This window comes from Leuciscus leuciscus (genome assembly GCF_965113295.1).
Source record: "Leuciscus leuciscus genome assembly, contig: HAP1_SCAFFOLD_343, whole genome shotgun sequence".
Lineage (NCBI taxonomy): Eukaryota > Metazoa > Chordata > Actinopteri > Cypriniformes > Leuciscidae > Leuciscus > Leuciscus leuciscus.
Genome location: NW_028118395.1, coordinates 45,001 through 60,541, shown reverse-complemented (window position 1 = coordinate 60,541; position 15,541 = coordinate 45,001). Strand labels below are relative to the sequence as shown.

At 43.4% G+C, this 15,541-nt stretch overlaps 1 protein-coding gene across 1 annotated transcript in view; it reads right to left on the bottom strand.

Moving 5' to 3' along the window:
- Nucleotides 1-2,054: 2,054 nt before the first annotated feature.
- The window catches only part of LOC309491546 (voltage-dependent T-type calcium channel subunit alpha-1I-like), a 58,397-nt gene continuing 44,910 nt past the window's right edge, over nt 2,055-15,541 (bottom strand). Inside the window, exons 16-18 of the mRNA XM_082190610.1 lie at nt 11,164-11,290; nt 9,212-9,408; nt 2,055-5,192 (exon numbers count right to left, since the gene is read on the bottom strand). Coding sequence (XP_082046736.1) covers nt 4,656-5,192; nt 9,212-9,408; nt 11,164-11,290 — 861 coding nt within the window. The 3' untranslated portion in view covers nt 2,055-4,655. The remainder of the gene's footprint in view (nt 5,193-9,211; nt 9,409-11,163; nt 11,291-15,541) is intronic.

Below are 15,541 nucleotides of genomic sequence, written 5' to 3'. Positions count from 1 at the left end.
ATTTACTTACATTTTAAATGTCAACTTTTACTAATACAAAACTGTAACATTAGTTAAATGCAGCAAACATGAACAAAAATGAACAATGAATCGTACTTTAAGTAACATTAATAATACGTATATTGTTCATTGCTAGTGCATCAACTATTGTTAACAAATGAGACTTTTGTATAAAATCAACCCTTCTTCATGGCAATATTAATAAATCAACATTACTAAGGACATTTTTATACATGTTTTTCACTTTGGTACTTACTGTGGGCTTTTAAGTGGTGAAGGAAAGCCAGAGATGAGGCTCTGATCTTCTCAATCCCAGAATGCATCAGTGTTGACATCCCAGATCTCACGGAGAACTTCAAAGAGTTCCTCTGACGCCTCACGCTAAACTCACACTCAGACACGGAGATTCTGACGGATATCACTGAAGACGACACCGACTGACCAGTTCCTCGACCACCCCAAACACACACACACACGCACACACGCACACGCACACGCACACACACGCACACGCACACACACGCTCACACACACACGCACACACACGCACGCACGCACACACGCGCACACACACGCACACAGACACACGCACGCACACACGCACACACACACACAGGCACGCACACACACACACACACACACACACGCACACAGACACACACGCGCACACACGCACAGACACACACGCACACAGACACACACACATGCACACGCACACACACGCAAGCACGCACGCACACACACGCAAGCACGCGCGCACACACACACACGCACACACACACGCACACCACACACACGCACACACACACGCACACAGACACACACACATGCACACGCACACACACACGCAAGCACGCACGCACACACACACACGCACACAGACATACGCACGCACACACGCACACACACACGCGCACACAGACATGCACGCACACACACACACACGCACACGCACGCACGCACGCACACACACACACGCACGCACGCACGCACGCACACTCACACACACACACACACACACACACACACACACACAGAAGAGTCAAAGAGAGATGAGTCTCAACAGCAAAAACACTGATCGAGTTCATTCACATGAATCTCTGACTTCTGAACGCTTCACTTCATAATCTTCATCGTTTCAAAATCTGTGCCATTTAACAGGCTCTAACATGTTTCAGTAAAAATATAGTTAAATATTGTTATTTAATACTATTTATTGTTCAACTGATGAATATAATTTAATATTTTCCCGTTCAAAGAGTGTGGAAAACATGCCTTGATTATTTGAACTAAATTTTCTTCTGGCAATAATGAAAAGATGGAACATTTCAGAGCAAATCCATAAATATTGGAGGTGTATATCATCATATATCATCAAAATATATATAAAAAAAAAAGTCACATTTTGAATGAAAAAATTTGTTTGTTTTTGTCTTTGTCAATGATTTGCTCTGAATTCTTTCTCATAGATCCTGCGCTCCAGTGAAACTGATCGGATCACAGCAGGAGATTTGGAATAAGGACACTAAAAGACTACATGAATTTAAATGCAATCATGCAAATGAGTGTGCACTGAGAGTCCTTTACCAACCAATCAGCCGTGCAAATGAGAAACAAAATCAGTGGAATCATTTCCCTGATCTGCCTCCGTTTCAGCAGAAGCATCACCGTATACACACACACGTTGGAGATGAAAAATCATATAAGATTCTTGATCTGGAGGAGAAAACTGACCGTAGAAGAAGAAGAAGAAGACAACGACGGCAATGCTGGAATTACAACTCAAACTTGCATGAATGCATAAATGAGTGAAATGTCACGTACAGCTGGAAGAGTGTGTGTTCTGGGTCTCAGACTTCATCATCCTCCAAATGTGATGTTCTGTTTTTAGTGAGACTACAAAATGCAAAAGTAGAAGAACGACATTTCACAGAATACCTTAAAAATAAAACACTTTTTGCCGTCTTCACAGAACAGTGACATCATCTCTCGTGCTCGTTTCCCAGAGACGAACATCCGCTCTGATCCGGACCCTTGCCGTCTACATAGGGATCTTCATTCGACCTTCACCAGAGACAGAACTGAAACGCTCATGCAATACTTTAATGAACACAAACCGTACACAGCACACACACACACTGGCCTTCATTCATGACACTTTCATATGATTAATACATCTGGAGTCAATTGTGCATAAAACGGACCTTCCCAAAAACTCTTCTCCGGATTTACAGATGCTTCGTAATCCTCAGATTTGATTTTTCCAATCATTTGTAAATAGGCTGCACAAATTAGCATAATCTCGCCCATGAATTACACATACATGCTTAGAATCAGGTTTTATTTTTTAAACAGGTTTTATAACCCTGTTGGATGATGAAACTTGATGAAAAATGTCAGACCAACTCCACTGCTCTACTCAGAGTTTCCTGAGAAGTGACCCTGAAGATGTGTTCTGGCAGATCACTGGCTTTCAGATCAGAGCTCATGTTTCTGCCGTCGTTATTCTAGCAACACAGAACATCCAAAAACAAACCCTGAAGTAAATGTTGCTAACGACCATCACACATTATCAGCAGCAGCACTAATGATCAGTGGGCGGCTGCTAAACTCAATCCTCCTACAAGCGAAAGACGCTGGTGTTTGCCTCGCTCGCCTCATGCCAGAATCACTGCACGCGATCACATCTCTATTATACGCTTCATTATAGAGCAACAGTCAGCCTGATCATGCTTCTTTTGAGTCTGTCGCTCATTCTCAGACGGTCTTCAAAACGAAAGGAAATATCAATAGGTACCAAACTATCTTTTACCGCCAAAACTGCTGCCATTTTGGTTTTTACACAGTTCATTACAAAAAGTATGAAAAATATAGACCTACTTCCCTAATGTATGTCCAAATTTGTAAAACAGAATCATAGTCGAAGGACCTAATAGTTCCGGCGAGATTCTGTGCACATCTGATGAACACTAATATCCCATGAGGCCACAGGAGAGGAGCTTGAACTGCAGTGAAGCGACAGTAGCCATGGATGGAAACACCAAGATGCACATACACTTAAAGTGTGCATTACCTTATACGTTTATGGAGGGAAAAACAGCCAGAATGCAGAAACGTACAGTTTATTACTGATATTTAGTGCCAATTTCCCAGGAAGTGACGATTCTCTTGAACACGTGGGATGGAAACGCTACTTTATTCGCAAGTGTTTTATGCGATATTCCAATTCTGCGCACAAGTTAAATTCACAACATTGGATGGAAACACAGCTAATGACAACATGGCATGTATTATATCCGAATTTCTTTGATTCATACTTCATTTTAAATACTCTCAAACTACATCTGCTATCAAATGCAGCACTTAGTATAAGATTTCAGACGCACCTCTAGTCTTGTTCAGTATTTTTGCTTGATTCCCAGTACAAGTTTCTAAACATCCTTCAGAGAATATGTCTTACAATACAAACAAATACTAAATTTAGTCATCTTTATGCTTTAAACAAGACAATTTGCCAGCAAATTTGAACTGATATTCTCTGAAAACAAGTCTTATCTACACAGTGGCTATGTTTACAACTTTTGTTTCAATCGGACTGAATTCATTCCAATTCATAAATCTGAACGTAGCGTTTATGAACGCTAAACATGTGATCGGGTTGATGAATATATTTTTGACATGCGCACACGAGTATACAGAGTTTCCTGCGGTTTGCGCATAATTATTATTTTCCTACATTGGTTATTTATTTATTTTAAACAGCAGATTTAATATTTATCCATTTCTGGTCATATTTTGGAGTAAATGCGCATATGAACCGCTGTGCTTATGTTTATCACGCAGTAAAAATGGCCAAAACCAGTCGTGTGTGGATGAGAGTCTGAAGCGAGCACTGGTGGGCCGTTGTCCTGCTCCACTTCACACACGATGAGGAGTGAAAGGAGGATTATAGAATTTATGATACTTTATTCATCAGGAATAACAGCTCGTTCTGCGCGTCACACGCCATTACGCTATTTCTACGTCATTGCTCATGCGCAGTCCTTTCAGTTTCGGCTTTCAATCCGATCAAGTGTTTAAATGTTCTCTCGATCGGATTAGAAAAGGAATAAACCACTTCTTTCAATCCAATCGACATTTCATTCGGATCGAGGGGCTATTCAGTCCGACTGAGTCGTCAATCCCATTCCTAACGGATTATTTGGTTGCATGTAAACGTAGCCAGTGTCTCACTTTTACTGGAACGTAAGACAAAAATGCTGAAGAAGAAAGTGATTTTCGTAACCACAGTACAGAACAATGGCGGTAATGTCAACATGACACAACCGTGGCTTCATACATCAGCTTTCTGCGTTTGAGTGCGTCACATGCTACACGCCCAGTGTGTGCTAGAGTCCGCTACACGCTCCGGCTGGTGGGAGAGACAAGTCTGTTTTTAGCCTATGAGTTCCTCAGTTGATGTTGTAGAACATTTTACAGTACGCTCCTCCATGTCTACTGCATCTCCTCTGAGGTGTCCAGTGTATGCCCTGAAGAAGAACCGAAACCGAGTTTTGACTGGTTTATAATCACATTTGTGTCACTCAAGAGAAAAGTGGAGATGAGTTCAGAAAACAGATCATACATCGTCCCATCCCTGGAGCAAAACGCGCATTTCATCTGTTCTTACGACAACTAGAACCCACAGTCTGTCTACACGTCTTGGTCTCAGTCTCAGTTTCCTCACTTGTCGCGTCAGTCCAGGGATTGAATCCGATTAAGCATCTCCCATCTTTATTCTGGACCACTAAACTCCCAGTGCTGTTGCACTTCTTGGCCAGCGGTGGCGCTAGAGAGTCGGGCGGGTGCAGAGACGTCAGAGAGAAGCTACTCAAGTTATCCGATAACTGTTCAGGATTACCAGCCTGACCGGGTCTAACTCCTGTATCCTCATCGGAGGGTTCTCTGGAGTCCCGTCGGATCACTGTGCAGTCACTGTGTTTGCTCCGAGTCCTCTGCCGCCCCCTGGTGGCCTGGAGGTTGAGTGCAGTCTGTGGAGCACGAGGTCTCTGAGTGCGTTCTGGAGGGGGAACGTGGGTTCTGCAGATTAAGGGACGCATCGGATCTCCTGGCGAGAAGAATCCCTCCTCTAGTGTGGTCTGTAGACTCCCTCTGGAACTGCCCGTGGCCAGTGACGAGTTACTGTGGGACGTCTGCAGCAACAAACAACAGAACAGTCACTGGAAGGAGAAGCAAACCACTAGCAAAGCAAAGTAGCGGTGCAACGGATCGCAGTTGATCGTGATCCGTACGGATCAGCTCCCCACAGTTCGGCACGCATGCGATTCTCGGAATAACTGCTCAATTTAACCATCATAGAGTGAAAGTTATCTGTGTTTACAGAGCGTTACGCGTTATCTATGTTCACAGACAGAGAGAGAGAGAGAGAGAGAGAGGTGCGTTTTAGACAGCGCTCGAACACCGAACTGATTCATCTTTCGCGTTTCCTTGCACTTGAACGGACACATACACACACAATAATCTCTAAACACTCGTCTCGGCGAGTATTCTCTCGGTTCTGTCATCAGTGAAGAGTTGAGAAAGAAACCGGATGTTTGTCAGTTTATTCGGTCTTAAAGTGACAGCAGCCTAATATTCCTACAGTTATCTGTGTCAATGTTAATAAAACATCAAAATACAGCTTTAACAAAGAAGAAACTTTATTTAATTTCTACAGTGAACAAATAGTGTTATTTTAGGCGTAATTATTCATTTCTGCACCTGAATACTACTGTTAGACTTTGTAACTTTGTTAATTAGTATTCATCTCTGCCTGTAATTTGTGTATTTGTTCAAAAACCGTAAATGATCCGGACCATGATTTTTGTGATCCGTTGCACCAGTACAGCAAAGCGATAAGCAAGTAAACGTGTAGAACTGGCTGACGTCTGATTGGTGGGTTTTACTCATCCTACAGGGAGCCAAGCGTACACCAGTCCACCCGGATATCAGGATTACAAGGAGCTGATATAGTGAGCTTTTGAGGAAAAACTAGTCATACAGTAGGATTTGAAAAAGTTTTCCAGTGCAGTGTCCTGAAATCTTTAAAAGATATTCTGAGAGTTTAAGCCAATTAGTGGCAAGAAACACATGTTTACAGTCTGGTGCAACAAGTGGTTTAGGTCTATATAGCTAATGTTGCCCTTCATGACGACTGTGATATTTTATAACTGTTATATTTTTATAACTCATCCGTTTAAATTATATTAAGCCTTAAAGTTCTGCATAATTAAGGGCGTGGCCACTTGAGTGACAGGTGGATTGCAGCTGATGTCACTACTAGCCGTTTGTCTGCTGTAGTTTGTCTAGCGTCACGTGTAGGATTACAAATATAAGAATATGTTTAAGATCTGCTGATTCTACATCCTTACATAAAATCTGTTATGTGTGAGTGCTCTAATCTGTGTTTCCCTGGTAAATCATCTGCAATCAACCGGTTAATTGGTGTCACCTGACGGGAGCCATTTAAATCTAGGACACACGCACTCGCTCTCTCTCATCGTACAGCCAGCACTGTCTGCAGTCGCAGTGTTTTTGTCTCTATACAGTCCCCTTTATCTTCTTATATTTAATAAACTTTCTTCTGATTGGCAGATTTCTGTTTTTGTGTCCTTTATGTTGCATCCCTAGAGCCAGGGTTGTAACACATCACATGAAAAACTAAGGTGAACTACACTATACTGGGCATTCAAGGTGAACATGATGGCATCGATTTACTGATTAGATTCAATATAGTTTCCATTGAAGGGGTTTTGTCAGTATTTGATCTTCCTACTGAGAGTCAAACTATGTGTGAATGATTACATAGTCTTAGTTCTTTAGGCCGCTGTCGGTAGCCTAAAAGAGGCCTAGAAATAGGGTTTCGTTCCGACAAACGGGGCACTAATGTTTCTTTTGCTCAATATGTTCAACGTTAATAAAAGGTATCCAAGCACAAAGTTCTCCACGCATTACTTTACTGAAGTCCGATGGGAAAAAATCAAGCATAGGAATGGCTCAAAAAGTCGGACACTACGGAGCTAACGTTAGCTATTGCTAATAAACATGTTGCCCTCCTGGACAAACCAGTCTCTGATGTCCCAACAACTACGGGTTTCACCCGGCCTGCTATCGGCGTTTTATAGACGCTTGACTTGTGTGTATGTGTGTGATGGGTAGGTTTAGGGGTCGGGTTAGTGTGTGTGTGTGTGTGTGTGTGTGTGTGTGTGTGTGTGTGAGAGAGAGAGAGGTTCCCATCGGACTTCAGTAAAGGGCTGCGGACCTTTCCCACCATCTTTTCCAACATGAAGAATACACTTTACGGGTGTTAATCGAGCTTGATCGCCGCTATCAGATGAAGATGTGCTGCTTACGTCCTCCTCCATGTTTACATGTGCGTAGTGATATTGGCTTGATTTCGGCTGTGACCTACTTACATTTTCGATGCTGATTGGTTGAAAATCTAGCTCAACAGTTTTACATGTCTCAATACGCAGTCAATATAGTGCGCCAATAAATTACAATTTCTCATTAACTGCAGGATAATGCGTGGAGAACTTTTTGCTTGGATACCATTTATTAACGTTGAACATATTGAGCAAAAGAAACATTAGTGCCCCGTTTGTCGGAACGAAACTGAACGATACAGCTCACGTACAGCGGCCTACTTGTGACCATGTGATGTTTATACAGTTTGGAGGATACCATTATCTTCAGTTGGGGGTAATTGCCTCTATTGTCTTTAGATGATTTGATTTAGTGGTCACCTCTAATGCTGTGTAAGATCAATCACTTTCAAAGAATGTCAGCACCTTTAAAGACTGCCCACTGAATGCCTATAAGATACCATGTAAAGTTCCCTTACTGTGCATTCACACCAAACGCGAATAGCGCGGTCTAATTGGACGCTTGAACATTTTGAATCCATTCGCGCGTCCAGAGCGAAATTGACGCGCGTAAAAAGCAAAAGTTTGAAGCAAAATTGACGCGTGTCTGAGGCGAAATCTGCTTGTCTGTTTGCAAGATGGCTGATGTTGATCGAGCATTAATCGAGAGAGTCACCGCATCGGAGCGAGGATCAACCTTCAGGACACCAACTACAGGTGCTCTATCCCAGGTGCGCCTGTCCATCTGTCTTCGCTTAGAAAATGTATATGAAATTTTAAATACAGTATATTAAATATTGAAAAACTATCAATGTTTTTCAAACTGTGGTACGGATACCACTGTTGGTGCTCTTTCTAGTGATACTCACTAGTATACTCACTTTCTAGTGATACTCAGTTTACTGCTATATTGAATATTATATTCTGCTATATTGCTATTGCTATACTCCATTTTGAATGAGTGACTCCGGGCGGGAGTTTATCCCGTCACTTCACCACGTGACAGCAGCAAGCAGGCCCCTGATTGGTTAACGCGGCGCGAACAGACGCCAAAGTTCAGATTATTCAACTCGGGCGTCAGACGTGAATTCTCGTCAGACGCGTGAATGGACAAAAAGCACCAAATAAAATAATTTGCGCGTATCGCGCCAGACGCTCAATTCGCGTCCACCGCACCGCGCTAAACGCCTCATTCGCGCCGCAGGACCTCCAGACGAGCGTAAATGCGTCTTTACATTGACTTAACATTGAAATCACTCGCGCCAGACGCTCTATTCGCGTTTGGTGTGAACGCAGCATTAGTCAGACTTGATGACCTCAGCTCCCGACAGCTCGTGATCTCAATAAAGAATCCAGCTGAAGATACAACCAAGTCTCCTGGTCTTCGCTTCTGAGTTTCCTGCACACGTCACGTCACCTCAGCTAATCCGCCTCGCTGCACATTTACGTTTATCCAGGAGTGACGCTGCCAAGATGGCGACGGCCGGCTCCGCCCACTTTGGGCTTCAGTAATGCTCTTAAGAAACACTACTGGTGACGTCACGCACACTACTTATTTATTTATAGTCTATGATAGGGATGCATAAAGCACAGGTCACTTTCAAAGCAATTTCCCCGTTTGAATGACTGGATTTTGCCCATAAGTGTACGATTGTTGGCGAGAATAACCATTCAAATTGAATAACTGCAATTTGGACCACTGTAATGCTTGAAGTCTGACTGTGTACATGAGACCCCTTCATACTTATTTAGGCTTCTAGACACTTGACTGCAAGTCCTGGTTATGTTGAACGTGTGCCGTGTCTCACCTGTGAGCATGTGAGCCTGCTGTTGGCCCCCGGGGACCTCAGAGAAGCCCACGAGGCTGGAGAAGCGTGTCTGGAGCCGGGCGGGGCCGCTCCGGTGGCTGGGCTGCCCTGGGGGATCGCACCGGTGGTGGGGTGAAAGAACTCAGCTGGGAGATGGAAGAGAGGTGAAGACGCCTGGCTGTCTCCTCCAGAAACATCTGCCACACACACACACACACACACACACACAACACACACACACACACACCCACACACACGTCTTTGGTTGCTGTGTCTCATCACTATTATCATGCTTTATCTACAGTGTGACGCTGGCTGCATATTAGGACTGAATGAGATTTGAGAGAAAGTTTTTTCCCCCCTATTAAAAACAAATAAACACAAAGGACATCAATTGAGTGCAATCAAACTGAGTGCAGATTTGAAAAAAAAGCAAAAGCTAATTAATTAGTTTTCCCTGGCACACTTGATAAATTAAAAATCCTTTATTTTTACATGGCAATAAACAACAGATAAAGAGAGACACCTCCCTTCAGGCCAAAACACAGAGGGGAGCCTCTTATCTTCTCTTATAGTCGTGTTAATTAAAGGCTTTTAGAAGTAAATTATAAATATGGCAATGATAGATTTACAATTAGTGAAGTTTGAGTTATTATTAATATTTATACACTACTGGGGGGTTTTGGGGTCAGTAAGATTTTATTCAACAAGGATGCATTAATTTATCAAAAGAGACAGCAAAATAATTTATAATATTACAAAAGATTTCTAAATATTCATTGAAACACTGATAATACATGTTTCTTGATCATCAAATCATCATATTAGAGTGATTTGTGAAGGATCATGTGACACTGAAGACTGAAGTAATGATGCTGAAATCCAGCTTTGATCACAGGAATAAATTACACTTTACTATATATTCACATAGAAGACAGATGATTTACACTGGAATCATATTTCAGCAAAAAAAAAAATTCAAATAAATGCAGCCTTGGTGAAAATCTTACAGACCTCAAAACTTTCGAACACTATATTGTTCCAGTCATATATGTTTGTAACACCATAAGTGTGACACGATGGCTTTTTATTGAAGTGAATTATTCCTTTATAGTGTTCAGTGCAAGTCTAGAGTCTCCACACGAGTCGGGTCTGACAGCAGAAACACAGATCAAGCGAGAACACACACTCACACACACACACTCACACACATACTCGCATAATCACACTCGCACACAGTCACAAACACACACACTCACACACATACTCGCATAATCACACTCACACACACAGTCACAAACACACACTTTCACACATACTCACATAATCACACTCGCACACAGAGTCACAAACACACACTCACACACATACTCACATAATCACACTCGCACACAGTCACAAACACACACACTCACACACATACTCGCATAATCACACTCACACACACAGTCACAAACACACACTTTCACACATACTCACATAATCACACTCACACACAGAGTCACAAACACACACTCACACACATACTCACATAATCACACTCGCACACAGAGTCACAAACACACACTCACACACATACTCACATAATCACACAGAGTCACAAACACACACTCACACACATACTCACATAATCACACTCGCACACAGTCACAAACACACACACTTTCACACATACTCACATAATCACACTCACACACAGAGTCACAAACACACACTCACACACATACTCACATAATCACACTCGCACACAGAGTCACAAACACACACTCACACACATACTCACATAATCACACTCGCACACAGTCACAAACACACACACTCACACACATACTCACATAATCACACTCGCACACAGAGTCACAAACACACACTCACACACATACTCACATAATCACACTCGCACACATACTCGCGCACTCACACACACACTCACACACAAACACACACCTTACAGTCTCTGTCCAGTAGCTGGTACACACTGTGGTCCTCCAGGCTGATGTCAGTGAGACCCGGTGATGAGGATTTATCCGACAGTTGCTCCGACATCAGAGACGTTTGTTCGACCTCCGCCAGCCGGATCTACAAAACACACACACACACACACACACACACACACACACACACAGTCACACACCACCGCAGGAAGCTGTCAAACACTGATGCATGCAGGGATCAGAACCATCAAACGACCTACTGCACACACTCACACACACGCACGCACGCACGCACGCTCGCTCGCTCGCTCGCTCACACACACACACACACACTCACTCACTCACTCACTCACTCACTCACTCACTCACTCACTCACTCACTCACTCACTCACTCACTCACTCACTCACTCACACACACACACACACACACACACACACACACACACACACACACACACACACACACACACACACACACACACACACACACACACACACTCTCTCTCACTCACTCACTCACTCACTCACTCACTCACTCACTCACACACACACACACACACACACACACACAGTACGGTCCGTCACGGCCAGGGTTTGAAACGCTGCATCTTTCATCGTGACTGTAGGAGATTTCACACTTCATGCATAAATATTCAGCTGTGAATCCTCATGTTTTAGACGCATTTTCCATGTTCGTTTCATTTAGAATTACTCTTACATATAATATAATCAGCCATGATGATTATTTCAGCAACTCTGAGCAAGCGTGATCTTTCATAAGCTCGTGTTCTGCCTGTCTGTCATGAGGGATTCTGATTCTGATTCCACTGAATGATTCATTAGCACAGCTTTAGGCGCTGGTATACTCACTGCACAGCTATTCTTCATTCTTCACTGAGGGGTAAGAAGAAGTTGGACCACAATAAGGACCACAATGGAAACAAGCCTTTGGGCTTTTTTGTGTTTTTATCCTTTTGAACACTTCGTGTTGATTGTTGTTGTTCAATAAAGTTTTCATTCATTCATTCATTCAACCCCTTTGCAGTGATATACTGTTCACGAACCTCCTGACTCGTTCACTGCTGAGAGCGACGGTTAGATGAATATGTAAATATGTGTGCTTTCCTCTCAATAACAGTAATAAACACAGCAGAAATGCCAGCGGTGAGAAAACAGCGGTTCAGAAAGCATCTGATCATAGAGACGTGGATCTGTTAGCATCAACTCTTCAGTCACTCACCTTTATTTATCCACCTTATTTTGCAACGTGGAAGTTTAAAAGTTCCTTTTAATGTGTTAGACTTCCGTTTCGCTAGTCGGTAGAAGAAGCCATGTTACGGGAGCTCGCACAAAACACTATTAAACACTGTGATGGTTAATGTTTATCACACGCGGTGGGAATGAAATGAAGAAGTGGCCTGACATCTTATGAGAATATTTTCAATTATTTTGTGTTGTGACTCGGAGTAACAAGTTTAACAAACTCCATCTCTGCAATATGCTGTGAGTTTGAGTTGCTTATGACGTTCATATGACGCAAACTCTGAATCAACATGCAGCAATGCTATATTTTCTAAATGGCATAATCATTTGTTAACAAACAAGTATTCATTACTTCAGTGAGCTCATTGTATCTGCATTAAATTATTACATTGTTTAAAATAATAAATTTTTAGCTAACTGTGATTTCTTTATATGTACATTTCTGAAATACATAACTTAGACAGTTCCCTCTGATAACAGATCACTCTAGATTGTAATATAGAGTCATGCATTTTCTGTAAAGCTGCTTTGAAATGATGTGTATTGTGAAAAGCGCTATACAAATAAACGTGAATGTTTCACCATTTCACCAGATTTGTAACGTAAATAATCTATAAACCTACGCTAACACAGGAGAATACATCAATATGTTTCTATATATGCAAACTGTTCATTCATCGCGACTTCAAAATAAAAGTCTAAACCCTCATGATCGAGCGTGTTTTGATGTCCACATGTTCAAGAAATTACAGTGACTGTAACATTTCTATAGTAAAGAAGTGGCCAAATATTAAAGAGATGATCTTCTGTCTGCCATTAACGAAGTGGAAAGAGCTAACGTACGGATATTTTGGCGGTTTCTCACAAATGTGTTAGCCTGGCTCCGCCCTCCTACGTGCTTGCGCTCAATTTCCATTTTCCTTCAGTACGTCGTCTGGGTTTGCGGTATATTCACAGGTTTTCTCTGGGCCAATTTTTACCTGTCCAATCAGCGAACAGAGGGAGTGGCTGAGAACGATGACGTTGAGGTCGTGCGCTAGTTTGAGTTGTAGTTCAGTAATGGCGGCAGAGAAAGATGCGAGCAACGCTGCAGAATATCCAGAAGTTAAAGCCGGAGCAAGAACAATCTTTGCTAAGTTTTGTTGGTGGCCATGATGTTGTGGCCGTCCTCCCCATGGGGGTTCGGGAAAAGTTTGATTTGACATACGTCACGACCAAACGTTAGCGATTGGTTATGGCAGATCCAGAGTGGCTCTGGCAGGTCCAATAGTTTTAATCTTCAACAGAGAACCCGCCTTCAAGGAAGTTAACGCTTGTCAATGGGGAGTGGCCAGACTCTCTGTATATATGAAATGTATGAGAGTCTGGTAGGACCAGGCTACACATGTGTCACTCAAATACACATAAGAGAAATACATAAATGTGGCAAGGGGGTCGAGGTTCAGCGATGTCTGTGACGGGAGAGAGAATCGGGAGACAAGCACGGCGTAAGTGGGTCAAGTGCAAGTGACAAACACCTGTGTCTTGTTTCAGTAATTTGCATGATAAGACAGTAAAAGCCACCTGGGAGATGAGAGCGACAGAGAGGGACTGACTGAGACTCGGAAGCAGCCAGTGTGGGAGAAGCTCTGGAGAATAGTGGACTGCGTTAGCTCAAAGGCAGAGTTAGCTCAAAGGCTGAGTTAGCTCTAAGACGGTTAGCTCGAAGGCTGAGTTAGCTCAAAGGCAGAGTTAGCTCGAAGGCTGAGTTAGCTCGAAGGCTGAGTTAGCTCGAAGGCTGAGTTAGCTCGAAAGCTGCGTTAGCTCGAAGGCTGAGTTAGCTCAAAGGCTGAGTTAGCTCAAAGGCAGAGTTAGCTCGAAGGCTGAGTTAGCTCGAAGTCAGAGTTAGCTCGAAGGCTGAGTTAGCTCGAAGGCTGAGTTAGCTCGAAGGCTGAGTTAGCTCGAAAGCTGCGTTAACTCAAAGGCTGAGTTAGCTCAAAGGCTGAGTTAGCTCGAAGGCTGCGTTAGCTCGAAAGCTGCGTTAACTCAAAGGCTGAGTTAGCTCAAAGGCTGAGTTAGCTCGAAGACTGAGTTAGCTCGAAGGCTGCGTTAGCTCGAAAGCTGCGTTAACTCAAAGGCTGAGTTAGCTCAAAGGCAGAGTTAGCTCGAAGACTGAGTTAGCTCGAAGGCTGAGTTAGCTCGAAGGCTGCGTTAACTCAAAGGCTGAGTTAGCTCAAAGGCTGAGTTAGCTCGAAGGCTGCGTTAGCTCGAAAGCTGCGTTAACTCAAAGGCTGAGTTAGCTCAAAGGCAGAGTTAGCTCGAAGACTGAGTTAGCTCGAAGGCTGAGTTAGCTCGAAGGCTGAGTTAGCTCGAAAGCTGCGTTAGCTCGAAGGCTGAGTTAGCTCAAAGGCTGAGTTAGCTCAAAGGCAGAGTTAGCTCGAAGGCTGAGTTAGCTCGAAGTCAGAGTTAGCTCGAAGGCTGAGTTAGCTCGAAGGCTGAGTTAGCTCGAAAGCTGCGTTAACTCAAAGGCTGAGTTAGCTCAAAGGCTGAGTTAGCTCGAAGGCTGCGTTAGCTCGAAAGCTGCGTTAGCTCAAAGGCTGAGTTAGCTCGAAGACTGCGTTAGCTCAAAGGCTGAGTTAGCTCAAAGGCTGCGTTAGCTCAAAGGCTGAGTTAGCTTGAAGGCTGAGTTAGCTCGAAGACTGCGTTAGCTCGAAGGCTGAGTTAGCTCAAAGGCTGAGTTAGCTCAAAGGCTGAGTTAGCTCAAAGGCTGAGTTAGCTTGAAGGCTGAGTTAGCTCGAAGACTGCGTTAGCTCGAAGGCTGAGTTAGCTCAAAGGCTGAGTTAGCTCAAAGGCTGAGTTAGCTCAAAGGCTGAGTTAGCTCAAAGGCTGCGTTAGCTCAAAGGCTGAGTTAGCTCGAAGGCTGAGTTAGCTCGAAGACTGCGTTAGCTCGAAGGCTGAGTTAGCTCAAAGGCTGAGTTAGCTCAAAGGCTGAGTTAGCTCGAAGACTGCGTTAGCTCAAAGACTGTGTTAGCTCAAAGACTGCGTTAGCTCAAAGGCTGCGTTAGCTCAAAGGCTGAGTTAGCTCAAAGGCTGAGTTAGCTCGAAGGCTGAGTTAGCTCGAAGACTGCGTAAGCTCAAAGGCTGAGTTAGCTC